This window comes from Marmota marmota, unplaced genomic scaffold (genome assembly GCF_001458135.2).
Source record: "Marmota marmota marmota unplaced genomic scaffold, marMar, whole genome shotgun sequence".
NCBI classification, from domain to species: Eukaryota; Metazoa; Chordata; class Mammalia; order Rodentia; family Sciuridae; genus Marmota; species Marmota marmota.
In genome coordinates this window covers 38,066,423-38,092,404 of record NW_025999900.1, presented here as the reverse complement: position 1 = coordinate 38,092,404, position 25,982 = coordinate 38,066,423, and the positions used below count along the sequence as shown (strand labels likewise).

The 25,982-nt window shown below is 41.0% G+C and overlaps 2 protein-coding genes, 3 non-coding genes and 1 pseudogene across 9 annotated transcripts; all 6 read left to right on the top strand.

The window, feature by feature from the left end:
- Positions 1-2,708: 2,708 nt before the first annotated feature.
- Positions 2,709-2,781, top strand: Trnat-ugu. The gene has a single exon. It is a non-coding gene; the product is annotated as a tRNA-Thr (tRNA).
- A 1,020-nt stretch (positions 2,782-3,801) lies between these two features.
- On the top strand, positions 3,802-3,891 carry Trnay-gua. The gene is given in 2 exon segments: positions 3,802-3,838; positions 3,856-3,891. It is a non-coding gene; the product is annotated as a tRNA-Tyr (tRNA).
- A 935-nt stretch (positions 3,892-4,826) lies between these two features.
- On the top strand, positions 4,827-4,898 carry Trnap-ugg. The gene has a single exon. It is a non-coding gene; the product is annotated as a tRNA-Pro (tRNA).
- A 252-nt stretch (positions 4,899-5,150) lies between these two features.
- On the top strand, positions 5,151-21,371 carry Rnase4 (ribonuclease A family member 4). Of its 5 annotated transcripts, XM_015493423.2 has the most exons (3): positions 12,281-12,402; positions 17,418-17,521; positions 19,949-21,371. In XM_015493423.2, exon 3 carries the CDS (start codon positions 19,966-19,968, stop codon positions 20,404-20,406), a length of 441 nt encoding a protein of 146 aa, XP_015348909.1. In that variant the 5' UTR covers positions 12,281-12,402; positions 17,418-17,521; positions 19,949-19,965; the 3' UTR covers positions 20,407-21,371. The 5 variants fall into 5 exon arrangements, with proteins under 5 accessions (XP_015348914.1, XP_015348926.1, XP_015348920.1 ...); XM_015493428.2 differs by lacking the exons at positions 12,281-12,402; positions 17,418-17,521 and adding an exon at positions 5,151-5,467; XM_015493440.2 differs by lacking the exons at positions 12,281-12,402; positions 17,418-17,521 and adding an exon at positions 5,284-5,418.
- Positions 17,436-18,055, top strand: Ang (angiogenin). The gene has a single exon (XM_048798886.1). The coding sequence runs from the start codon at positions 17,436-17,438 to the stop codon at positions 17,874-17,876; it is 441 nt and encodes a 146-aa protein (XP_048654843.1). The 3' UTR covers positions 17,877-18,055.
- Positions 21,372-21,843: 472 nt separating the features above from the next.
- LOC107144353 lies at positions 21,844-24,290 on the top strand (annotated as a pseudogene).
- Positions 24,291-25,982: the final 1,692 nt, after the last annotated feature.

The window sequence follows — 25,982 nt, the reverse complement described above, 5'->3', positions numbered from 1 at the left end:
CTTTTTTTTTTTTTTTTTTGTATTAGGGATTGAACCCTGAGCCACATCCCCAACCCTTTTTTTATAGTTTATTTAGATACAGGATCTCACTGAGTTACTTAGGGCCTCATTATGTTGCTGAGGCTGGCTTTGAACTTCCTGTCTTCCTGCTTCAGCCTCCTGAGCCACTGGGATTACAGGAATGTTCCACTCTGCCTGGTGTGGCAGGCATATTTAACAGTTGATTAAACATAACTGTAAGGAGAGTTAATGAGCAGTATTATAGGTTAAAAATGTGTTATCCAGAATGCAGTATAGAGAGACAAAAATATATGGAGAGAGGTTAAAAGAAATGGAAGACAGAAGCGAAGCTCTAATATAGATTTAACTTCAATTTCGAGAGAAGAATATAGAACACAATATATGAAAAAGAAAATGGTTAAAATGTGTTAAAATATGTCTCCACACCCCAAAATCATATGAAGTCCTTAATTGCCAGTATCTCATAATGTAGCTGAATTCGGAAATAAGAATTAAAAAGAGTTGAGGCCTCTAATAGGCTTTAAATCATCTTTAAAGAGATAATTAAGTTAAAATGAGGCCATTAGAGTAGGCCTTAATTCAATCTGATTGTATCCTTATAAGAAGAAATAAAATACACCAACATCTTGATCTTTGATTTCTGACCTCCAGAATCATGAGGAAAATAAATTTCAGCTGTTTCGGCTACCCAGTCTATGATATTTTGTTATGGTAGCTCTATCAAACTAATACAACAGCTGAGAATTTTCCGTAAGTAAAGAAAAACAACAGTCTACGGATTTAAGAAAATTCAGACCCCTAAAACTTAAATCTATTCCATATTTGGAAAATTGTAGGTTTTCCCTGTGGGATTATTAACCTTTGTTTTCTACTTCTAAACTGAAATCTTCCCTGGCTTTATCTGACTGGTTGAACCTCGATAACATGCTCACTTCCAGCAGCAAACTGGGAAAGCAAGTTTTCTCCCAAACACTTACTTATAATATGTGAAATTACCAAGTGTAAAGAGAATGTTTAAACCATGTTGGACAACACTAATATGACAAATACCTACAACAGGGCTGCTCAGAAGGATCATGTTCAGACCTCTGCTGTTTTCTCCTTTTATTTTCTTCCTTTAAGAACTCATTGCTTGGGTTTGGGGCTCAGTGGTAGTGTGCCTTCCTCCAAGGTGTGATTGGGTTCAATCCTCAACACCACATTAAAAAAAAAAAAGATATTGTGTCCATCTACAACAACAACAAAAAAAAAATTAAATTAATTTTAAAAAAAAGAACTCATAGCTCTTGGAGGCCCTAACTCAATGGATGACTTATATGATTTGATCTAACCTTGACTATTAAATTCTAGACTCAAGAGTATTCTGTTGTACAATTCCCACAAATTGCTCCATCCTCACCTCAAATTCAGTCTACCTAAATCCTAGCACTTCTTCTTCCCTTCTGTCCTCTCCACATACCCTGAAGGAGTAGGCTTTCTTTTCTCCCTGCAAAGATCATCTTGCTTCTCCAAGGTAAAACTGAAAGTCCTCTCTCTTTCCTCTTTGTTGTAATTTGTATTTAAGTTCAGCAGAATCTTCCTTCCCTGTATCTCTCATTCTTTCCTTCCTTTCCATCTCATAACTATTAGCCTTTGGCCTCTTTAGGTTTGATCTTTTGGTGTTGACTCTGGTTCCTCCTCCCTTCAATTTATTCTACAATCCATGCTTGGAGAGTTTCCATCTTCTATTCTTGAAAAGGGTCTAACTTCATTCTATTAAACTGTCTTCTCCCCTACTCTCACTTCAAGGGGTGGGGGTGGGGGGTGTGCATCTGCTCCCGAGAGTGGTCTATCATAGACCCTTAAAATACCTCAGTCTTTGTCTCCGACTGTGCTCCTAATTTTCTTCTATAGTGGATTGCCGGGCCCCTAACTTATGTAAATCTCAGCCTCTCCTCAGAATGCAGCCAGTAGCTAAACATCCCTCAGGAAGGATGGCTCACTTTGCAAGTTTGTGCACCTTGGAAAACAGCCACCACCCCTATACATCTGACAGAGCTACTTTTCATTGCTGTGTTTCTTGAAAACTATAGTTTTTCTATTCCACAAAATTATGACAGTGACTGCAGGATAAAAGTCATCTCTGCATCTCTAGTTCCTAGTGTAGAACCTAGCACAGTATTGGAATTCAGTGTTTGTTGCCTTAAAGGATGAATTAAATAGCGAGTTAGTGACTGCTTGCTCTGGCGCTGACTTGGAGCTGTGAGACAGTTTCATACTTTTAAGGCACTTGGAAGAGAGACTGTTGCAGGTTCCTGTAAATCCCGAGTCCAGGAAAAAAAACTAAGTGTGCAAGTTGCAGTTTCAGGAGAGACCGTGGCAGATTTCTCTTTGCCGGGTTTCCCTTCTTAATTTTTACAATCTGAAGGTGTGTGTGTGTGTGTGTGTGTGTGTGTGTGTTTTATTGTGTCAGTTTGTGTCGGGTAGGGCACATATCTCCAGTCTTTAAGATAGTGGTGGTTTCTGTCACTGGCTTCCGTACTGCACCATTTCCAGTAATCCCACAATCCGCAGGTTGAATTCCAGTACCGTTAACTGGGAAACAGAGTGAAAAGAAATCCAGGTTTTGCGTTCTGTTCTCACATGGTCTAGTGGAAACTCAGCGACATGTTCCTTTTCCAAGAAACAAGGAACGGCTGCCCTCGCGAGGCCCTATAGCTCAGGGGTTAGAGCACTGGTCTTGTAAACCAGGGGTCGCGAGTTCAAATCTCGCTGGGGCCTCATGGGTTTGTTCCTTTTTTTTTCCTTAATTAATTTCCCTTCCACATTTACGAAGAAAATGGGCTAATTCCAACTTGCTGGTGCTCCCGAATGAACACCAACTGAGAGGAAATCTCTTCCTTTTAGGTTCATGTATGAATGCGCATGTCCTGCTCTGTGACTGGAGTGTGGCGGAGTCCATTACAAGCTGCGGGACGCGCGGTCAGCCTCCGCGGACACTCCAGCATTGTGGACCCTTCGACTGGTACCCCGCGCCTGCAGCTCTGGAGCAAGGAAGAAGGGGGGCCCAGGGAGAACAAACCGAGCCCTCAAACACTGGGCAGATTTCGAGTCGAGAACAAGATCTTTCCCTGAAGGGAGAAAACCGGCGACAGCCGTTTAGGTCAGTCATCCAGAAGGCGTGCGCCATCCGGCCAGGGTTCATGATCACTGGATCTTGGACCCTTCGCTGTCTCATCGGGGAGAACTAAGTGCCCGTAAATTTGGGTGCGAGACTTAGGTCTCTAAACTTGATAATGACAAAAATAAATTGTGGCTTCCTATTTGAAAAACTTAATATATTTTCTTCAGACGCGAATCGTCACAGAAACACTAGATTTACGCTTCTGTATTCTTTTCCGCACGCTGTCCCACCCCCAAGCGTAAGGACGTGGCGGCTGCAGGGAGAGACCGCCTGACAGAGCCGACGCGCCGCACCCTGCAAGCGCCGGAAGTGAGGCACTGGGAAGGCGGGTTCCGGAGCTGGCGGTTGGGCGGGCTGGGAATGTCTAGGTCCTCAGATCTTCGATGACGGAATGCCGGTCCTATTTGCCACACACAAAGGCACATGTCCTGGAGGACAGCAAGCCCCTTTAGTGAAGCAGGAGAATTCAGCTCCAAAAGAGCTGTCCCTATAACCACAGACGCATAACTTTCTCGCAAACAGTGCTTTAGCGATGGCCATGCTCTAAAATCGTCTTGCGCCTGCTTCGGGTTGTTTATGCCCTGAACACGGAATTCTTGAGAGGCGTGTTTGTGCTACCTTCGATAGCTCAGCTGGTAGAGCGGAGGACTGTAGCGTGTCCCGGTGTGGTTATCCTTAGGTCGCTGGTTCGATTCCGGCTCGAAGGAAAAGCGCTGTTTTTGGATTCACACTACTAAATTAAGAAGTCCTTTGTACCCGTATTCTGATCAACCGTTGAGGAGACCTAATTGGCTTAGGAGAGAAGTACACTTATAAAATTGAGTCCCTATCCTACAATTCTGAGGAATGTGCGAGTCTATCCTCCTTGCCGGCCTACTTTTGACTTCTGTGCATCCTGGGTTGCCTGAAGTCCCAAAGTGAAAGACCACTGGATGGTACAGAAGAACATTGTTGATATGCATGTTTGTGTATGTAACTCCGCGTCCTGCAGAAATCTGATTTGCAGAAGAACCCTCCTGTGACTTTCAGCCCGTGTGATTGTCCTACTCTACACACACATACGTCCTTTGGGGAAAAGGCAGTTTTAAGATACTTAAGTATTATTTATTTATATAGTTCTATCAAAACATTTTCATCTGAGGCAGGACAGGAAAGAGAAATAGAATCTGACATGAGTTGGGATGAAAGTGGGAGCATGAATTCCAGAAAGATGAAACAACTGAAGCAAAGGTGCGCCTGTCCTGGGCTCAGGACTCTACTGTCCTGCGACCGAGGACCGCTCCAGTCCTGGAACTCCAACCTGGTTCGCTTCAGGCTCGAGCTTGAAGTTAGACCCTCCCGGACCTGGCTCAGTGGAACTGAGCGTGTGGCCTGAATTCTGAAAAGCTGCCTCTCCGATCTCCCTGATCTCCTGTGTCCGGAGGTTTACAGGACGTGGGAGGGAAGGAGAATAAACGGGGACGGGTCCAGTGTCAAACGTGGAAGTTGGTAAAAATGGGAGAAAGAAGTAAGCAACATGGAAAAAAAATGTTACCAAAAGAAAGAAAGAAAACTAAAACTCAGAACGCAAGAGCACCCTGGCGGCCAATTGCTGGCACAAAAGTGTAGTTCAGAAGGAGGATGAGAAAACCAGCAGCGCCGTGGCTCGTTGGTCTAGGGGTATGATTCTCGCTTTGGGTGCGAGAGGTCCCGGGTTCAAATCCCGGACGAGCCCAGCTGAAGTTTTTCTCTTTTTTACACCTTTTGACAACCGCTGGAAAAAGCTAAATTCAGTATAAACTAATCACACTTGAGTTACCCTGTTAAAGAGGACATCCCTGAATGAACGTGGCAAATGCGGCTAGTGACTGGTAACTGAACAAAATTCCCTGGGTTCCCTGGGATGCCTCCAGGGCGACCTCGTTCTTGGGAGGAAGTTCTGCTCTGGTCTGATCTTCCCTGAGGCTGTGTCCTCCCTGCTGCTGCCCCTCAGGTTCTACCTAGCGGAGGGGCGGGGTCCCCCCCCCCGGCTTGCATTCTGTCCGGTGGGGATTGGCTAGTTGCCCAGGGGCGGAGGTTGTGGCGTCTGAAGGCGGATACAGGCGGGAGGCGCCTCCTCTGCGAAATCCCGCCGGGTCCCAAGCCACGTCGAAACTAGAACGCGGACCCTCTTCTCTGCACCCTATCCGGACCGGTGCGCACACGCAGGCGCGCGCTCACACCGCAGATCTCCACCGAGGTTTAAAAGCACATCCGTACGTTTTCTACCAGCTCTCCATCATCTTACTAGGGAGGAAGAAGCGGGTGAGAAACAAAATCTTCTTTCCACTGTTCTGACGTTTCTGCCACCTAGTTCCGTGGCCGAGGTTGGGTTCGCACTCCTGCTCCTCTTCCCGCTTCTTGGTAGCTTTGCCAGGAGCGATTTGGCCGTGGGAATCCCTTCTTGGCAGAGGCGGTGTGGGACTCATCAGAGAGGCGCTGGAGGACCGGACTGAGGAATTGAGGAGAGGGGAAGGAAACTAAAGGTTTTTTATTTATTTATTTATTTATTTATTTATTTATTTATTTATTTATTTATTTTGCAGGAGTAAGCAATATTTTGTTCCCTCCCCGATTTTTACTTTACTCAGCTAGGCAGAGATGCTAGCGCGAATGCCCCAATGTCCTGAATCCAGGCTCAGAAGGGACCACAGAATTTGCAAACTGAGGAGAGGCCTGGGGGGAAGTCTACGGTTGATCAAAACGAGCAAAACTTTGCCAGGTGCCCAGGGTGATCATCAGATTTGTGAAGCAGGCCTTGTCCAATTTTTGCCCACATACTAACTTTTGGAGACGGGTGTTTCCGTTTTCTGTTTTCTGTCTCCCACCCTTACCACACCCTTAGCCAGTGTTATGAAATTCTTGGAAACCTTTGCCAACAGCTTCTTCTCTAAGCTTTCTTACTGGTTTCTAGTTCTCCTTCTCTGAGACAACACATCAAATGGGAACATAACATTGGTAACTCAGAACATCTTTCTTTTAGAAAGGGCAGTAAAAAACCATTTCAGTAACATTCCCAGAGCTGGGAAATTTCGAAGGAGCCAAGCCAACTTTTCAGAAGCAGTCTCCAGTATTCAAAAATCTGCTTAACCACACAGCTAGGTCTTTAATGCTGAACGGTAATTTTGTCACAGCGACTTTAATTCCAGCAATTCTTTTGCAGATAAAATGGGGAATAAATATTTTTGGAACATATGGAAATATTCAATATAGGCTTCCTTTAAAAGACTCATTCAGTATCAGCTTTAAAATTAACTTTGATTAGCTGGGCCTGGTGGCCAAACATGTAATCCCAGGGACTCAAGAGGATGAAGCACAAGGATCACAAGTTCAAAGACAGCCTCAGCAACTTAAAAAATAAAAAAAATTAAAAATACAGGCTGGGGATGTAAACCCTCATGGGTTCAATCCCTGGTACCAAAACAAAACAAAAACTTTGATTTTGATTTTTCAGAAATTACTCAAATGGCATCTAAAAGTTATGTGGTACATTGGAGAGCTTCTATTCCCAGGAGCATCATAAGTTATTGGGCAACTAATATCTCCATCTGATTCTCAGTTTCATCATCAGTAAAATGCATCTTACTAGGGAGGAAGAAACCAATGAGAGATAAAATCCTCTTTAGTTCCTCAGGGTCCCTCCCTCTCTTATTCCCCCACTGTGTGGGGTAGTGATGCATAGTAATATAACTCTTAGATAAAAGAAGGTACTTAATAAAATGGAGATGAATTAGGGGGGAAATTATTCAAGGAAAAGAGGAATGGCCTTGGCTCTAGTTAGAAAGCAAATGGCAGGTTCATAATCAGATAAGAGTAAGAGGTTTCTTGAGTTATCATTGGAAGCATTTGCCTGTGACTCAAATTAAAGTAGGTGGATTAATAAGAGGACCAATGCACAAGGGTGCAACCTGTTTTAATATTTTTAGTTTAATCTGTATTTGAGCCAAGAAAAGTCTCTGTAAACAGCTGTTCAGAAGAATGCCTGGGAAAGAGGGAATAGGCAGGCACAAAGCCCAAAGTTTGTTGAAAAGTGAATGTTTAATTTTTGTCTTTTGAGATATAGATATGTCCCAGGACTTTGTTCCCATTCACCTTCAGTCAACAGTGTCCCTGTTTCCTGGAGCTATGACCCTTCTTTTCATGTGTTTCCTCCTTTAACTATTACCTCTGTTACTGAATAAGTGTTGTGTTTATTGCTATAAATGTTACTGTTATAACAGAATTTAGAGTACATGTAAATCATTCCTTCCATCATCTAATTTTGTAATTACTCCTAAAGGACAGAATCACACATGTATACTCTGTATAAAGGAGGAAAGTACATAAACACTAGAATCTTTGGAAGGAAAATTTCATGCTTCTTGTGTCTACATGTGAGGACACAACTGGCGGGGGAGAGAGACATAGGAAAAAAAATCCAGAAAAATTGAATAACTTAAGTTCAAGTTGTCAGAACATTGTTTCATTTTTAAATTTACTTATTTTATATATTTATTATATATAAATTTCATATATATTTATGTGGTTCTGGGATGTGAACCCAGGGACACTTTACCACTGAGCTACATCCCCAAGTAGTTAAGTTGCTGAGTGTCTTGCTAAATTGCCCAGGCAAAACTGTGATCTTCCTTCCTTAGCCTCCTGAGATACTAGGATTACAGGCATATACCACCATACTCCACAGAACTTTTTTTTATGAGTATTTTTTTTAAATCAGCAATGCTTTGCATGTATTAAAATTACTGACAAAGATATAATGTTTGTTAATCATAGACTATAATTTCTTGTATTTTGAAACATACATGAGTAAGTACTAGATGTATTTTAATGAAATAGCAAAACTTTCTTTTTTGTACCAGGGTACTTTACCACTGAACCAGTCCTCATCCCTTTTTATTTTTATTTTTTTTAATTTTGAGACAGGGTTTTGCTAAGTTACTTAGGGCCTTGCTAAGTTTCTGAGACTGGCTTTGAACTTGCCATCCTCCTGCCTTGGGCTCCAGAGTCACTGGGATTACAGGTATGCACCACCATGCCTGGCTGATGTGTTTGTTTTTAAAAAAACAAACAACCCTATTTTCTCTTTCAACGTAACCTCCTTCTGCCTAGTTGAAAAGTAAAGAAATGGCTTTTTGCATTATCAACTATGTGAGCAGGTTGTGAATCCTCCAGGGTTGTCAGGCAGAGAAGGGACCTGACTGTATTCAGAGGCCTGAGGCTACTCCTTCCCACTACCCCATGACTAAAAGTAGAGGCAGCTCTGTTCTGGTGAGATGGTGCTTGAATTGGTATTTCAAGGCCAGAGGCATGTATGGGTGTGTGTGTGTGTGTGTGTGTGTGCAAATTGTGGGTTAGGGTAGAGCACCTTATCTTAGTTCTTGGGCTATTTATCAGAGAAGGGACATATCAATCAAGTCGTTTCCAGCTGTGGGAGTTGGCTGCTGCTTCTACTGATGACTGCTGAAGCAATGGGGTGTTGCAATCAGTCTGGCATCTCTCCTCCCTAACAAACAAGTGGTCCATAACTTTTTAGAACTTAGCTCTCCAGTGTCCTTTTAAATGGTAATGTGTGATTAATTTAAAATAGGTACCATTTGCAAATGGTGTTTGCCCACAAAAGGAACCGAGCATTTGGGCACTCTGTTGGATGCCAGTTGAAGCCCCATCTTGTGGGCTCCTATGTCCTGTTATTTCTCTTTGCTCCTGAAATGCTTTAAACTTTGGCACTTGGCAGAACAAACTTTGGCTTTTGGTGTTTGATGGTACGTCAGAGGCATGCCAGCCCCTCCCTTTCCAAGGACTCCAGGACCTCTGAGGTATCAGGTCGTATGGGCAAGCAGTATGTGGCAGTTTGCTTTAGTCCTCTTCTCATTACCCCCAACCTCTTTTCCTTTTAGCTCAGGGTTTGACTGGGGATGCAGGGACAAGGACAATAGTGAAGCTCAGGCAGGTCTGTGCTCCAACAAAACTGAAAAACTGGTCCTTTTCCATACAAGGGGTGCTTTGCCACTGAACTACATCCCCCAGGCCTTTTTATGTTTTATTTTGAGACTGAGCCTTGCCACCCACTTTTCTTCTGCCTTAAATCATCAAGCTCCCCCAGTTACCAGAAACTGTTCTTAACAAAGGATCTGAAGCACATTCCTGACATTGTGTAAGTTACTGTCAGATATGTAAAGACTTTACCCTCCTAGGGATTTTTCTCATTGGAGCCAGGACCAATACCTCAGAAATGAAGGGAACTCAGTGGGATTTTAGGAATGAGCAATAAGCTAGAAGCAGAGCCTTCCTGAGACCCTTGAAAGCCTTCCTTCTCTGTCTGGAAATCAGGACTACCTAAGTTAGTGACTGCTACCATGCCACTCTCATTTGTAAGCCTTCAAGAGAAAGGAGTGATGGTTAGCAGACTATTTTCCTGGTTACACTATCCTGAAGTAAAACCAGGTTGGTCCCATCCAATTATAAGTACTCCAAATCAGTGCACTTTTTTTTTTTTCTGAAGTTCCCAGCCTGCAAATTCGCTTTTAACCTACACAGTAAGGCTGAGTTTTTACCTGTCCTGTTTCAGCTCCCTCCGAGAGGTCTATTCCTGCCATACAAAGTGACCCATGCTTCTGAGAGTGACTAAAGGTGACAATACACAGTGTCCTTTTCCTTTCTGGTAGAGCAAATGGAATGAATGCTCCAGTTCTTGTGTCCAGACTTGCTTCAAAAGTGTCCCAACATGATTCCCATGTGGGGGAAGGTAGTTTGCCCTTGCTCCTGCCCCCTACTTCACTCCTGTAGTGAATCCCCAAAAGAGAAGAAGTACAGCTTTAGTTATCTATATATGATTATCTACATAGAAAGATGGAACAAAATGTATAAATTGACAATCAATTGAAGTGAATATTAGGTTTTCCCCTAGATACAAGATTACAAGGTAAGCATACAACAATCACAGTGAATTTCTTCCTTTTTTTTTTTTTTTTTTTTTTTGAGAGTGGGGATTGAATCAAGGGGTGCTTTGCCACTGAACTACATCCCCAGCCCTTTTTATGTTTTATTTTGAGAATGAGCCTTGTTAAGTTGCTTATGGTCCTGCTAAATTGCTGAGGCTGGCCTCAAACTTGTGATCTTCCTGCCTGAGCTTCCTGAATCACTGGGATTGTGGACTTAATTACACTGCTTTGCTATTGACTCTCTGAGTTTTAGAGAGATTTCATGAAATAGCTAGGTGTGGTTCAATTCCCAGTACCAAAGAGAGAAAGATAGATTTTATGAAACAAAACTTATTTTTATTTAAGTTGTATGTGTGTGGTATGGAGATTGTACCCAGGGCCTCACATATGCTAGGTGAGCACTCTACTACTAAACAACAACTCTCCTCACTCCTTTATTTAAATTTCTATTGCAGGGTCTTCTCCCTAGGACTCAGAAAACTGAGTCAGAAGGGAATGTAAATGACACACAGTGTATTCCCCACACTGCTGTATGGCCTATGTATCTTTCTTCTACCCCTCATCATGTTCTTCTGTTAGGATGAATCCTTTCTGGAGGCATTACAGGTCCTTACACAAACAGACTTCCTTCAGGCTGACTCACCTGCTTTTCAGACAGACTAGCACATATCTGAGGTTAACTCAGTGCTGTCATCTTGGGGCCTCTGCCAAATGCTTGCCTGGTTGCAGGTATGTACTGGATGTCAAGACTCCACAAAGAAAGAAGTGGGCAGCTCCTCAGGGGATTGGATGGGGATTGAGAAGAACTAGCTGAGACTCAGAGGAGGCATTGCTGAGCGGAGTCTGGAAAAACAAGTAGATTTTCTCTCTTCAGTTTAAGGGCTTGAAGTCTGACTCCACCATTCATCTGCTGTTTGATCTTGGAGTTTCTAATAAGCAAAAGAGACTTATGTAGTACCTACCTCACACAGCCCAGAGGGTTAAATGTAGTCATGTATATGAGAGCTTCACAAAATAAAGGGTAACACTGATTATTATAATTACTATAATGATTTCAAGTGCAGTTGCTTTACTGGCAGCCAGCTTGTCTTGAGTTGTCATTTTCTCAAACATGGGCAGATTGAACACTTGGTGTGGGGATGACAACAGAGTGTTGAGGATTTAAAACAGGATGACAGTGTTCTAGATGCAGCACAAATTTAGGTGAGTACTGGGAGTTTGGAAATTTTGGGCATCCCACTTTTGCTTAATATTTGAAACTATAGGATGTAGAAAGTGATACTGGTGACTGAGGCCCATGTTCCTATATAAGCAGTGATGCTACTTTGTGAGTGTCTGAAAGAGCAAAGTTGTATCAGTGGTGGAGATAATCAATTTTGCAACTGTTTGTCAAGGAACAGAAGATGGAGTGCTCAGAGTTAGTATCTTGTGCACAGGTAAAGATAAAAGGAAGGTGAAGCCTTTACCATTTATGTATGATATATCAAAGTGCATCAATGTATTCTGCTGTCATATATAACTAATTAGAACAAATTACAAAAAAAAAATTAAAAAGGAAGGAGAAGCCTAAGAAATACAGCAAGGTTATTTCTGGGGGTAGTATCTGGGAGGCTGAGGTAGGAGGCAGGGTATTAATAGCTGTCACATAACCTTCACTAAAAGTGTTTTTCTGGTTCCATGAAATTTCTGGTATAACCTTCTTAGCATCCTTTCATGAAACCAAATTCTATAGATACACAGAAAGTACAGTAGAAATGCAACCACAGGAAGACCATAACTTACTCTATAGACTTCTTCCAAGGCAGTTCTTGGAGTTGGCTCATCAGGTCAAATATAATGTCTTAAAGATCCAGATAACTGTGTGTGAACAATGAAACCTCAGTTCTGTTGTGGGCAAGAATAAGAACCATGGACATCAGAAAGAGGCAGCTTTGGGATGAAAGGCCATGTTTATCAAACTTTTCCCCCAGGACAGTTTTCCAGTCCATTCAGGTGGGTTAATATTTGACCCAGTCATGCCCAGGGAAAAGGTGAATGACTCTCCTCGTTTGTCTAAGAGCAGGGTCCTTGGTTTGCTTGTCTCTGCCAGGATTTGGGACCTTAGGTCAGTTCTCCCACCCCTTCATGTGAACACTATATAATCAGAACCAGGAGGGACCTCTACGTTCACACAGCTGGAACTCATCTCCAGGAAGAACCGCCAGATCCATCTCTAGTTGGAGGGAAACTGCCAGATTTTTGTAAGATTCTTCCTCCTGGGTAATCTATTGTTAAATTTCTTTATATCTATATACTATTTCTAGTCATTCATCCATTTCAATGAAATGCATTTTATCCCTTTTTAAGATCTCTGGGACCAAGTTGATGAGATAAAAAGAAAAAAAAAAAAGACTCTCAGACTCTCAAATTTAAAATGTTAACAGTTTTCTTTTGGGATAACCTGTATGTGTATAATAGGAAATTAGTGGGATTGGGAGCAAGTGGAGGTTTAAGGCCATTCCTAAATTGTAATAAAATCCCCAGATATCTGGAAAGCCATTTGCTAAAGGGCATCTGAAATACTTCTGCTCCTGCCCCCATTATAAGCATTATATGTGGTTTAGGGAGAGATACAGAAAGTATGCTTTCAGCACTGTTTCCTTCTAACATCCCGACAGATTTCTTTACTTAGAAAAGTTTTGGAAGCTCTTTAAAAACAAAGTGGAACACTTTGTTTGGGATCAAAAGAAGGTACACTGGCCAGTTGAAGGGAAGAAACAAGAGAGATAATTGGAGGAATATGCATTTAGTGTTATTGTTTCCCTCAGGAAGATATTGCCCTAGAATGTATAAAAGGGCCAGACTACATTTATGAAAATGATAACCATAATTACTCTGTCATAAACTGTCATGTTAACTCGCTAGTACCTAAAGGTTGGTACATCCCTTGGATACAAAACATTACCTTTGAGAAAAGGATGGGGATATTAATTGTTATGAAGACTTAGGGATTAGTTTGAGATAAAAGATAAAGGAGTCTGAAGAACACTGGGACATATTCCACTGATAAAAAGTCAACTGACAGTTCCATGTTTGGGTATAGATGTGTATCTGAGTAAAGCTCTGTATGTATAATACACCAAAATACATTCAGATCCTTGGCCTAGGTGGATTCATTTCTACCTCACAAATAATCTGGCTCTTACTTGTTTTCTCCCAATTCCATTTTGCCTGGTCTTGGGAAATTTGGGGTTGAATATGTAAATGAGGAGGTTGAATATGTGAGGAGGCAGATTGTAAATATCACTGGTTGTGGTGTGTGCTGATTGGGATTTGGTTTCTATGTGTTTTAGGGAGTCAAGATTACAATAAAACTGAACAGTCCGAATTACAAAATGAGTTTACGAATTCTGCATATTGGAAACAACGTTACCCCTCCCCCTTGCCATATTAAGACCTGAGGGCTTTCAAACTCCAAAGAGTAACCTGTGTTTTAGGAGGTAAAGCCCTCCTATAGTATCAGTCTAATGCCTTAACTAAAGACGATATGTGGACTTGACTTACACACCTAGCTTTAAGAGATGATGCATCTCAGTAAGACAGGATTACAGATCACCCTATTACCAGTTTCTGATACCCTTATGGTCAGATTATCATTTTCTTCTTCCTCTTCCTCCTCCTCCTCCTCTGCTAGCTGGTGCCTTATGCCACCAACCAAACTTACATAAATCTGTCTCTACAATTCCATTGCCATTGGACTTATGCTACTGATACAGATAAAGACTCTGTTATACCTAGAACCATGGACTTTCTGACTTTAGAGTTAGCAACTCTTGTTTTATAAGTGAAAAAAAACCTATGCCTGAAGAGGAAAATGAAATCAGTCATTTAGACAATATTGACTCTCTATTTGAGGCAAGCATAGGATTCAAGGTAAATAATGTGGGCCCTGCCCTCCTGTAGATTATACACCAGTAGGAAACACTGACAAGTAAATAGTCTAATGTTTGTTCAAGATCACATGAGTAATAGCATGCTTGAAAAGAGCACCCATAAAACCTGACAACAGGTAAATCTATTTTGTGATACCCTTATGGTCAGATTATCATTTTCTTCTTCCTCTTCCTCCTCTTCCTCCTCCTTCTTCTTCATCTCCTCCTCCTCCTTCTTCTTCATTCTTTTTCTATGTACATGACAATAGAATGTATTTTGGTATATTATACATCATGAAGTATAACATTCTAATTAGGATTCTATTCTTGTGGTTGTACATGATGCAGAGTTACCTTGGTCCTGTGTTCAAATACAAGGAAATTTATGTCTAATTCATTCTACCATACTTCGTATTCCCTTCCCTTCGTTCCCCTTTGTCTCATCCAAAGGACTTTTATTCTTCCCCTCCCCACGACCCTTGTTGTGGGTTAGCATCCACATATTAGAGAGAACATTCTGTCTTTGGGACACTGGCTTATTTCACTTAGCATAATATTCTACAGTTCCATCCATTTACCAGCAAATAATTTCATTCTTCTGAATGGGTAAAGGTCTTCTTGGTCTTAATATCTAGAGCATAGAAAGTTTGGACAGAAACTCAGCAGGGTTGCCAGCTCAGACTCCCTTCTGTGAACATTAATATACCCATAACCTGTATATTGGCACCTCTAAGGACCAACTGTCCTTCTACTTGAGGGAAGATATTACTAACATCCCTAGCCACCACTACCACCTAATGGCTCTTTTGAGTACTATCTGCCCTTGTTCTGCTTCCTAATTTTTGAACTCAGGGATTCTGGTACCAGAGGGATGTTGACTATGTGACTTCTATGTTCCTCTCCAATCTTGAGAACTTGAGATTTTATAGTTGCCTGTGACGTTTGAAGTCAATATTTGTCCAATATACGGCAATATATTTAATTGATTACAAATCAGTGAAAGGGATAAGATTGAAAAAAAAAAAAAAACAGAAAGAGAAAACACACCCAGGAGACTGAAAAGCACAGTATAAATGTGAAGAACTTGTCACACAGGTAGCAAGGTACCCCAGCCATGTGTGAATACTTGTTATTATTTTAGGGATGGCTGTCACTTTTGCAATCATTGCCACATTCTTGGTAAATTCCAGAACACATTTTTACTTGATTCTCTTACAAATTGTAGTCTCTTGCTTAATGGAAACTTTTTAAACTGCAATTTATTTCCGTACTGTGAAATGATTAAAAGAGTCCTTGGTGTCTAACTTGGCATTCTTCAACAATGTCTACAGTTACCATGAAACAGACAAGGAAGATCAATGCTTCTTAGAAAGACAGCTTGCTTTCAATCATAAATTAAATGAGTTATTGGTAGACAAATTACTTAAAAATAAAAGTTCTAAAACTCAGTTAAAATTTTACAGTGAAAAGCCATTTTATTTATTTATCCAAAACTAATAATAAAAATAGCAGCATTTATAGATATTTGATATGAGATGGTATAGATCTGTGGTGTTTTTTTAAAGGCTCAGAATGGTTTGGGTTTTGTGGGTGTTTTTTTTTGTTTGTTTTTGGTACCAGAGATTAAACCCAGGGGTATGTGCTTAACCACTGAGCTGCATACACAGTTCTTTTTTCTTTTATTTTGAGACAGGGTCTCACTAAGTTGCTTAGGGCCTTGCTAAGTTTCTGAGGCTGATTTTGAACTTACAATCCTCCTGCCTCAGTCTCCAGAGCTACTGGGATTACAGGCATGCACCACCACACTTTCTTCCAAGAACTAAGGTTACTGTCAGAAACTACTTGCTGCACGCTGGGCATAATGACACACACCTCTGGTCCTAGCTACTTAGGAGGCTGATGTGGGAGGATCACTTGAGCCCAAAAATTTGGGACCAATCTGGGCAACAGAGCAAGACCCCACCTCAAAAAGCAAAACAAAATAACAACATCAGAAAAATACCTTTTACAAATGCCAAATACCTTTTAATTCTCAAAATTTCAAATTTTGTAAGAAATAAAATCTCAGAAGTTTGTAAGTGTCTGTTTTCTATTTTGTTATAATCCACATTTAATTCTATTTTCAATGATCTGTCATTGAATTAAAGTCATGCTCCAACAGGGAGTTTATCCTATAGCTGTGTTTGAGTCACACACATACCCACACACACACCCACATATACAATGGTGTGTGAATTCTACAGTTCAAGGCTGATAGCTCTTGACAGATGGTGGCAGGGATCTTCTTCTCTTTTTCTTTTCAGAATGATGTTGAGAAAACATTATAGCCAACTGCAAGTCCTTTGACTTTATGAAAAGATCTTAGGAATTTTTGTTTAGTTTTTTTACCACATGACAACATCATTTGCCAACTGTGGGACAATTTATGTATATATGCAGAGAGAACTAGAAAATATTCTCTAGAATAATTCAAATTCCCCCAGTGTGAGAAGCCCCTCAGAATAAACTTGAATTGCCTTTTCTGCTCTGTGGGAATTAACCTCAGACTCACTTCCAAGCATAGCATGGCTTCTTCCATACTCCTCCCTATTCTTTCTTTAGAGTATAAAACAATTCTGCCTTAGGCCATGAACCACAGACTTCTTAGAGAAGTGGAACTGCCTCTTTTCACCTCTAGGTGACACCACTCTCCACTGCTCTCCTCATAGAGAGATGATTGATTAAAATATATGTCCAAGAACCCATCTAAAGCAGTACTCAGGTGACCTTTTTCTGGGCTCAGGATCCCTTAAAAGTCATCCTTCATAGCTCTCACACGAGTATTGTGGTCTCATCTCAGCAAATTGGAGCTGTCACATTCCTATTTAGGTTGGCATTTGGTGTGTCTTTTCTTTTCTTTCTCTGTTTTAGGCAAGGTCTTATATCTTACCCAGGCTGGCCTGGAGCTCCTGGGCTCAAGTGATCTTCATCTTAATGGTCTTTAATGTCCCAGGGTCTTACACAGTGCCCAGACCCAGTAGAGACTTATGTAATGTTTGGTATTAAATGAATAAATTAAGAGTGTGAATGGATTTTTGTTAACACTATGACTGATAGAAAGGCAAACACTCAGTGATCCTAATAGATAAGGAAGAATGGCTGGGGTTGGAAGTTGTATTAGGAAAACTATTAAATAGACTTTCCAAAGAAATGGATTAACCCTAGGTAGTAAATTTAGTGAGGAAGACTAAAGAAAAGCTGTAATTAGGTGACTGAGGATGCCTGAGACATGATGCCCTGTCAGAGAGAAAAGTACCTGTCCTTGTTAGCCTAATTTGGAATGAATATATGTGCCCCTACCACTCCTCCTTTTGCCGTTGGCAGGAACCTCTGTTGGAAGCGATGGTGCTGGGCCTAGGCCCTTTATTGTTGGTCTTCATGCTGGGTCTGGTTGTGACCCCACCGACCCTGGCTCAGGATAACTCCAGGTACAAACACTTCCTGACCCAGCACTATGATGCCAAACCAAAGGGACGGAATGACAGATACTGTGAAAGCATGATGGAGGGACGAGAGCTGACCTCACCTTGCAAAGACACCAACACCTTTATTCATGGCAACAAGGGCAACATCAAGGCCATCTGTGGAAATAGAAATGGAAACCCTCACGGAGAAAACTTAAGAATAAGCAAGTCTCCTTTCCAAGTCACCACTTGCAAGCATGCAGGAGGGTCCCCTCGGCCTCCATGCCGGTACCGGGCTACAGCAGGGTTCAGACACATTGTTATTGCCTGTGAAAATGGCTTACCTGTCCACTTTGATGAGTCCTTTTTCCGTCTATGACCAGCAGGCCACTGCTGGCCACTGGCCCTGAGCTGGTTTTGCTTTCCTTTCCTGAGCTTCCCCTCTGTACTTCAGAACAGTGACAGCAGTATTCACTTCCAGGCGCCCAGAAAATAAGCCATCTGCATCTTTTGTGTTTTACAACCTACGTTTAATAAATAAAAATGTCTCTGAAACCAGTAAGAATCACTCAACTGCTTCCAAAGAGGATAGAATGGAGTAGAAACATCTTTTTCTTTATCACCAGTTCCCCATCAGTCAATGGGGAAGTATACTTTACCTTTGTGGGAGGGTAAAGTTGATAAGCTCATCTATAGAGAGAGTTGGGAAAACTCTAGGGCTTACAGTTATAAGAAGAATTTTCAAGAGATGAAAATTGTTTTTTTTTTCTTTTAAGTAATGAGCCAACATTACTTTCACAATTATGAGTCCTTGGGAAGAAAGTTTAAAACCAACTACCAATACACCAATTATTAATTATGCTTTCTATCTCTCTCTTTCCTTTTCCTCTCTCTTTCTTCTCTCTCTCTCTCTCTCTCTCTCTCTCACACACACACACACACACACACACAAATGGCTCTTTTCCAGGAAATCACATGGTTATGGGAAGAGGCTCTGTTCTGCTGAAGTTAGAACCCAAGTACCAAGTGAACCTTCAGAAGCTTGTTTCCATTGGTCTGGGAAGTAGAGTATATCAAGCGTCAGCTCTTCCTGCCACTCTTCTTCCCAGAACCACTTTACTTCCTCTCTTTCCAACACAATTATCTTGAATCTTCAGCTGTAATCAAAGGAATAGGATATAGAGGTTTGTGTCATTCTGTACAAAGGCAAAAGGTGACTATGAAATAGGAGGTGACATTTAAAAGAACAATAGTTATGTTTGGTAGTGGTCACTATCACCAAATCAAAGGATGGAGTAGTGGTGGAATGAAGTAGTCCCTCATAAGCCATTGCAGTCACTCACATGGTGGGCTCTGCCCTCAAGAAGCAGGATCTTTGAAAAGAAAGAACAGTAGTAAGGCTGGGGATATAGCTCAGTGGTAGAGCACTCATCTAAGCCTATTTGTGCAAATCCCAGGGTTCCATCCCCAGCACTGCCAAAAAAAAGGGACAGGAATCCGTATATGTCAAACAAGGAGTTCAGCTGGGGCCAGACCTTGAACTACACAGGTAGAGATGCATCTGTTTGACTCTCAAAAAACTATCTTTGCTGCTTCAGATTGCTCACTTCCTTTCAAATCAGAGCTGATTCCTCCCCAACATCCCCATTGCCACCAGTAGAATCAACTCAGACCAGCATCACAGTTCAAGTCAATTCTAGGAGCGACTGCCAGATGGCAGTATTGGTCTAGTCAGAGTTGTCAAGTGATTTACACCTCCATCCCTGAAACCTCAAGGGAGAGAAGCAATTCTGAGCATGTCTTTAATATCCTAATTTAAAACACACACACACACGTATACATACATCTATGAAATCATATGTATGTATGTATATACACATATGATTTCCAAAGGACCTGATTTTACTCCACTTGGAGAATAGTCATATGAGAGCAAAGGCTAGTCTGAAGTTTTACTCTATTCTCTTTTCTCTACCTCCCTCAATTCCTAGATGTAAGCTATTCAAATTGGTGCATAAACTTTCTTTGACCTGAGTTTGTCTAAACTGTTGGAGCTTCCAGTAAATCAAACATTCCCCATACCAAGTAATTATATCACAAGACAGACAATTCCAGTTCTGTGTAGATTTGCATTTCCTCTTTTTGTACCTGGACCACACAGGCTTGGACAGCCACCCAGCAAGTCCTGTTCTGATTCACTGTACTGGCTATGCCAGCTTCTTTCTGGAAAAGAGAGTTTTGCATTTAGAGAAGTGCCATGTTGGAAAATTGTTCACTCGTGGGAAAATGAGGGTGGGAAAAGTTGGGAGCAGAAAAGAGTGGGGAGATGGTACATAAAAGAAGGGGAAAGACGAGACTGTGGCGTCAAGGAAATGTCAACGTGTCATTCTCAACCCCTCTCTCCAGAACCCAGTTCTCACTGTCCCTTCTCCTGCCTCTTGCTTTCTCTAGGCACCACTAAGGCGGTGATGGCTCTGCAGAGGACCCATTCATTGCTTCTGCTCTTGCTCACCCTGCTAGGGCTACAGCTGGTGCAGCCTTCCTATGGCCAGGATCGCATGTACCAGCGGTTTCTGCGGCAACACGTGGACCCTCAGGAGACAGGTGGCAATGATAACTACTGCAACTTGATGATGCAAAGACGGAAGATGACTTTACATCGGTGCAAGAGCTTCAACACCTTCATCCATGAAGACATCTGGAGTATTCGCAGCATCTGTAGCACTGAAAATATCCAGTGCAAGAATGGCAAGATGAACTGTCATGAGGGTGTAGTGAAGGTCACAGACTGCAAGGAGACAGGAAGTTCCAGGACCTCCAACTGCAAATATCGGGCTAAGGCAAGCATTAGGCGGGTGGTAGTTGCTTGTGAAGGTGACCCAGAGGTGCCTGTGCACTTTGACAGATAAATGCCATCCTTGGGTGCTATATAGCCAGTGATTGGCCTCTGATTTACTCCAAGAATAGCAATGAGTAATGCATTTAAATTGTTTTGGACTCTGTCTCCTCTGCTCATTACTTACACTTTCCCTCTATGTAACCCATTTTATTAAGTATCCAATAGAAATGGAGACAAACTATGGTGAGTCCAGGCTTTTCTATTATAAGCTTCTTTATAAAAGACAAGTCAACTTAGCCGTTTCAGATCCTATACTCTGGAATTGAGTCATTATGTGTATTTATATCACATTTCAAGCATTTTAAAGTACTTTCTTCTCAGTTATCTCATTTTCATACCCCTTGTACCTCTTTGATGCTGACAATGCTGTTAAGGGAATTTACTGAAGACCATTAAGTTAGTGGAAAATCTGAGACAAAATTTCATTTGAATTGGCTCATTCGGGGCTTTTTCTGTTCATTACAAGGAGTGTTTTGAAAGTGTCTGCTTTTTATTATTCCCAAAAGTCAGCTGTTTGGGGAGTCATTAAATGTTTAGAAATAACATACTGGTAAAATTAGAGCTGTGTGTGATTTGACATTGTTATGTTTGTGTCTGATTATATCAAGGAATGGTATTAGAAAATTTCTCTTTTTCTTCCCAAACTTTTGATTCATCCTAAGATGTTACGGTATTAAAAATGTACTAGATCATTAAGATTAACTTACTTTTAAAGTCAGGCATAGTGGAACAGGCCTGTAATCCTACCTACCTAGGAGCCTGAGGCTGGAAGATCACAAGTTGAAGGCCAGCCTGGATAACTTAGTGAGACCCCCATCTCAAAATAAAAACTAAAAAGGGCTGGGGATGTAGCTCAGTGGTAGAGCATCCCCGGGTTCAATTCTCAGAACTGAAAAAAAAAAAAAAAAGACTTCCTGTTTAAAAGATTTTTCATGTTTCCCTTGTAATTGTAATAAAAGACTTAATCTGCAAGTATCTAAATGGATTTTTTAAATTTTTACTTATTATTTTTATTTATTAATTTTTCTCCTATACTCTAAGTTCTGGTCTTCCGTATATATACCTGAATATCCTCATATATTCTGGCCAGAATGCACATCAGATCCATGACCACAGCACAGAAACCTTTATTTTGTTTATTTCAGAAGAAGTGATTCATCTCAAAAACAAGTCTCACACCCATTCCCTCACCCTTTGGAGATTCAGAAATAAATTGGAGAGCAGAGATATATGAAGATGCTACCTGCAAGGAGGGAAGTGTGTGGGGAGGGGAGAATAAATTGAAAATATTTAAATAACAGAAGATACAGAAAGAAATTTTATTTGAACTCCCCTTATCTGATTAATGCATAGCTTCCTGAAAATACAGCCAGCATTAACTTCCCTCCATGGGTATCTCCAGGCACGGAGGTATTCCAAGACAATTGTACAAATAAACCTTACCTGAACCTTTCATTTATACTCTCTAAAAGTCCATTTGCTTTCCCAGAGAGCACTTCCTCTCTCTAAAAGCACGTCAGTGCCCCAGTGTTTGAAACCTGTGGAGGGGCTTGGTGGTGTGGCAACAGTACTTGCAGGGACAACAGAAGCCATTTCACTCCATTGCAGAGTTCAGACATTGCTTCAAGATCACAAGCATCATGACAAATTCACAAACACTTATCAGGCTTTCCAGTCACTGAAATGCCATGGAATTGGAGAGTATTACTGAAGTTTGGTGCCTATTCATTTCCATAATGGTTTCAGCAAAGTCCTTTTCTTTGGACTTCAAAGTTCCATTAAGGAGCATCTCCCTACTGCAGTGATTCATGATGCTCTTTTAGTCAATGACCTTATCTGTGGAGGTCTGTTGGGTGCCATGGTGGGATTCTTGGTTTGGGGATATTTTTTCCCCTCAATTAATGTTGTAAAAATTCTTATACAATCTCAGATTGGTGAAAAATTTCAACCTTTCCTCAAGGTTTTAAAAACAAATCAGAGTAGAATAGGACAGGAGACAGACAAATCTTTTCAGAGGTGTCCACCTGAATGACCATGGGTCCCTTATCTCTTGGCGCATAATCAATGCCACTTACGAGTTCTTGTTGAAGGTTATATGAAAAAAGTCATTGGTGAAGTTCCATTTATCAACTAAACAGACCTAGAAATGCAGTTTGGTCTTGTTCCTAATTGACTCAAATTCAAGTTGGTGTCATTAAGTCCACGTCTCAGGAATTTTGGGCAAAGCTACTTTCTTTAAGCTTCAGCAACAAGAACAAAACAATAAAAGGTTTCAGTAGGAAACTTAAAAAGAAGAAGAAGGGGTAGAGGGTAAGGAGGAGGGGAAGGAGGAGAAGAAGGAAGAAGAAAAAAATAATCTAACTTAACCCTTCATCCTAGCCCTCCCACAAGTTATGAACAGAACCAGTTTCCTTTCCTCCTATTGATCTGTCTACTGTTGATTCATAGGTCCTTGACCATAGAACGTTGGTAGATGGAGGGCAAGGTTTTCCTCTAACAGTTTGTCCATATATGAGTAAGGACAGCCAGGCACAGTGGCACACATCTATAATCCCAGTAACTTAGGAAGTTGAAGCAAGAGAATTGCTAAGTTTAAGACCAGCCTCAACATCTTAGTAAGACCCCGTTTCAAAAATTAAAAAGGATTAGGGATGTAGGTCAGTGGTAAAGCACCCCTGGGGTTAATCCCCAGTCCAAAAAAAAAAAAAAAAAGAGTGAGGACAGAGAATTCTGCCCTTGGCACCGACCATGTTGTCATGGGAGTTGGTAACTGTGGAGCAAAATGAAATATATTTTGTGTTTGTCCTGATTTCTGTCATGAAATCTACTTTGTCTGATAGTATATTATAAGACCCCCCTTTGGGAAAGGTCCTGTTACATGTCCAGGAGGAAGGAAGGGAAACTGGGAGCAAACTGAGTAGACAGGACTTGCTGGGTTTCCCCATCCAGTCTATTAGCATTAAATATGTGATGGGGTCTCCATAAAAGCTCAAAAGGACAAGGTTTGGGAACTCCCAGATTGCTGGAACCTGTACAGGTTCCTGGAGGCCTGGGGAGGGCATGGAAGGAAGCTCTGTGCCTCTTTCCCTATACCTTACCTTATGAAGCTTTTAATATGTATCCTTTGTAATGTCCTTCATAGCAAACCTCATTTTAAAAACCTTTTGGAATTTCTGAATTAGGAATATTTTGTTATTAATAATGAGCCCCTTCTCATCATCTGAGTTTTTGCTAATGATGTGACTTAGATTAAGTTCCCTAGATAGCCTCTAGATGGGGCTGGTGACCAGAAAGAACAAGTGATAATGGAGTAGAACTTTCAGCTTCAACTATTGACCTCCAATAATGGTTGGCAGGCAAGGAAAACAATCTCCATAAAAACTCACAGACAATGCAATTTGAACAGCTCCCAAGTGGCTAGGTACTGGGAGGGAGGCACATCCTAAGAAGGCATGGAACTTCTAGATCTCCATCCCTTGCTCTATTCATCTCTTCCACCTGGCTAATGGAAGTTAATAATACAAAATGGAGTAATTTATGTCAAAGTTCTAACCCAAAGGAGTTGGGAATACCCATAAAGCTCTCTTGAGTGCATTTCTAAATTACCTTGATACTTTGTAACCAGCTTATCTCAGCAATTTCCACTAGCCATAGTATTTCAGATAAGCCAAGACTGATGCCTAGCAATGGCTATTTCTGCCAAAACAATAATGCCAACTTCAGCAATGAATTCCTGAGACCAATTACCTAAGTTTTGAAGCTGTTTACCTGATTTCTTTGTCTTTAAAAACTCCCCCTTTGTTCCAATTACTTGTGTGTGCCTAGGATTTTCTTAGTCTGTATACCCCAAGTTGAAAAACTTTACTAATAGTAAATAAAATATTTTGTTCCAGAGGTCCTATGTTTCTTCTTTCTTCCTTCCTTCCTTTCTTTTCTTTTCTTTCTTTTTTTTTTTAGGTTAGCATAAACTGATGTCAGAGAAGTCAAATCCAAAGGAAAATCACCCTGGAAAAAGAGGTGACCCATGGAAATCAAGTGTAGTACCCATCAAGGAACCTCTTCAACGATAAGGATGCAAAGACTCAGTGTACTGTTTGCTGATCCAAGAGAAAGAATTTGGACTCAACAGAGTGGGTTTGGACATTTTATTACTTGGGTACTCCTCGGTAGTGGCAGGCCAGGACAGTATAGGGGCCACACCATGCCTACAAGCAGTCGGAATATATACAGGACAGATAGTGTTCCTACTTTATAGATGGATTCCTTTACTTCATAACCAAGTTCATTCTGCTTTAATTCAGCTAATTTCATTCAGCTAAAGATCAGACATTCGAGAATTGGCCGGATTCTTTCCCCCTTACCCTCTATAACATTTTTTAAAATGGTTCTTAACTCACTGCCAGGGACAAAAGACTTCCTAGGTACTAACCTGCATTAAACCCACAACACTCCACACCTTCAGTGGCTCAAAGACCCTTTAATGACTCTAACATTCTTATGCCTTCCCATATCTTCCACAAAGTCATCAGAACAGGCTTCAGAGGCACCTTGCATTCATATTCCACAACAGCAGTACAAAGAGCAAGAACCTATCAGCAAGCATGGAAAATATTGCATCATGTTAAAGGAAGGGACATTAACCATCTAAAGAATGGATCAATCAAAAGGACATCCATAGCACTAATTTTTCAGACACTTGGGTTGAGACATGAAGGTGTCTTTACTCCAGTTCCATTTCAGTCAAGTCCATTCTGTCTCATCTGTAGGTTGGACTACTCAGGGGGAATGCATGTGCTGTGGTCACAGTGAGTCCTGAGCAGATTCAAGAATCAGTCTGATTGGAATGATGTGTAACTTCTGTTGCCCAGTCCAGGAAGAGGTTACTTGTTGCTAACCTATGGAGATTGAAAAATGTTTAATAGGCACCAATAATGAAAAACTCAACTCCACAAAGCAATATATAGGCCACTGTACAATCTTGTTAGTAGAGTATCCTGTACAGCAGACTTGCCCAAGCACATAAACCAGACTAATCTATCTGTTTGCACTTCACAGGTATAGAAAGAATAAAACACCTTAGGAATATATGACTGCCATAAACTGTTACAAAGCGTTCCTGTCAAAATTTCGATGAAATTTCTCACAGAAATAAAAAAAAAAAAAAAACCCATCTGGAATCCCAAGAGATCCTGAATAACCAAAACAATCCTGAGCAAAAAAAACAAAGCTGAAGGCATTAACATCCCGGACTTCACAATATGAAGGAAAGCTATCATAACCAAAACAGCAAAGGTACTAGCAAAAGGTATATAAACAACACAGAGATGAATGGAACTAAACCCAGAAATAAGTCCATGTATTAACAGCAAACTGTTTTTTTGGTAAAGGTAACAAGAACATACATTAAAGAAAGGTAATCTCTTCAGCAAATGGTGCTTAGAAAACTAGATCACCCCCACAAGAATGAGGTCCTAATTAAAATAAGATATATTCCATGCTTGTATGTTTATATCATAATGGATTCTACTGTTATGTATAACCAAAAAGAACCAATCAAAAAAAAAAAAAAAAAAAAAAAACAAAAAA

Excerpts from the sequence above, each read along its gene's own strand:
- Ang (XM_048798886.1), top strand. The coding sequence starts at position 17,436 with ATGGTGCTGGGCCTAGGCCCTTTATTGTTGGTCTTCATGCTGGGTCTG.
- Rnase4 (XM_015493428.2), top strand. The coding sequence starts at position 19,966 with ATGGCTCTGCAGAGGACCCATTCATTGCTTCTGCTCTTGCTCACCCTG.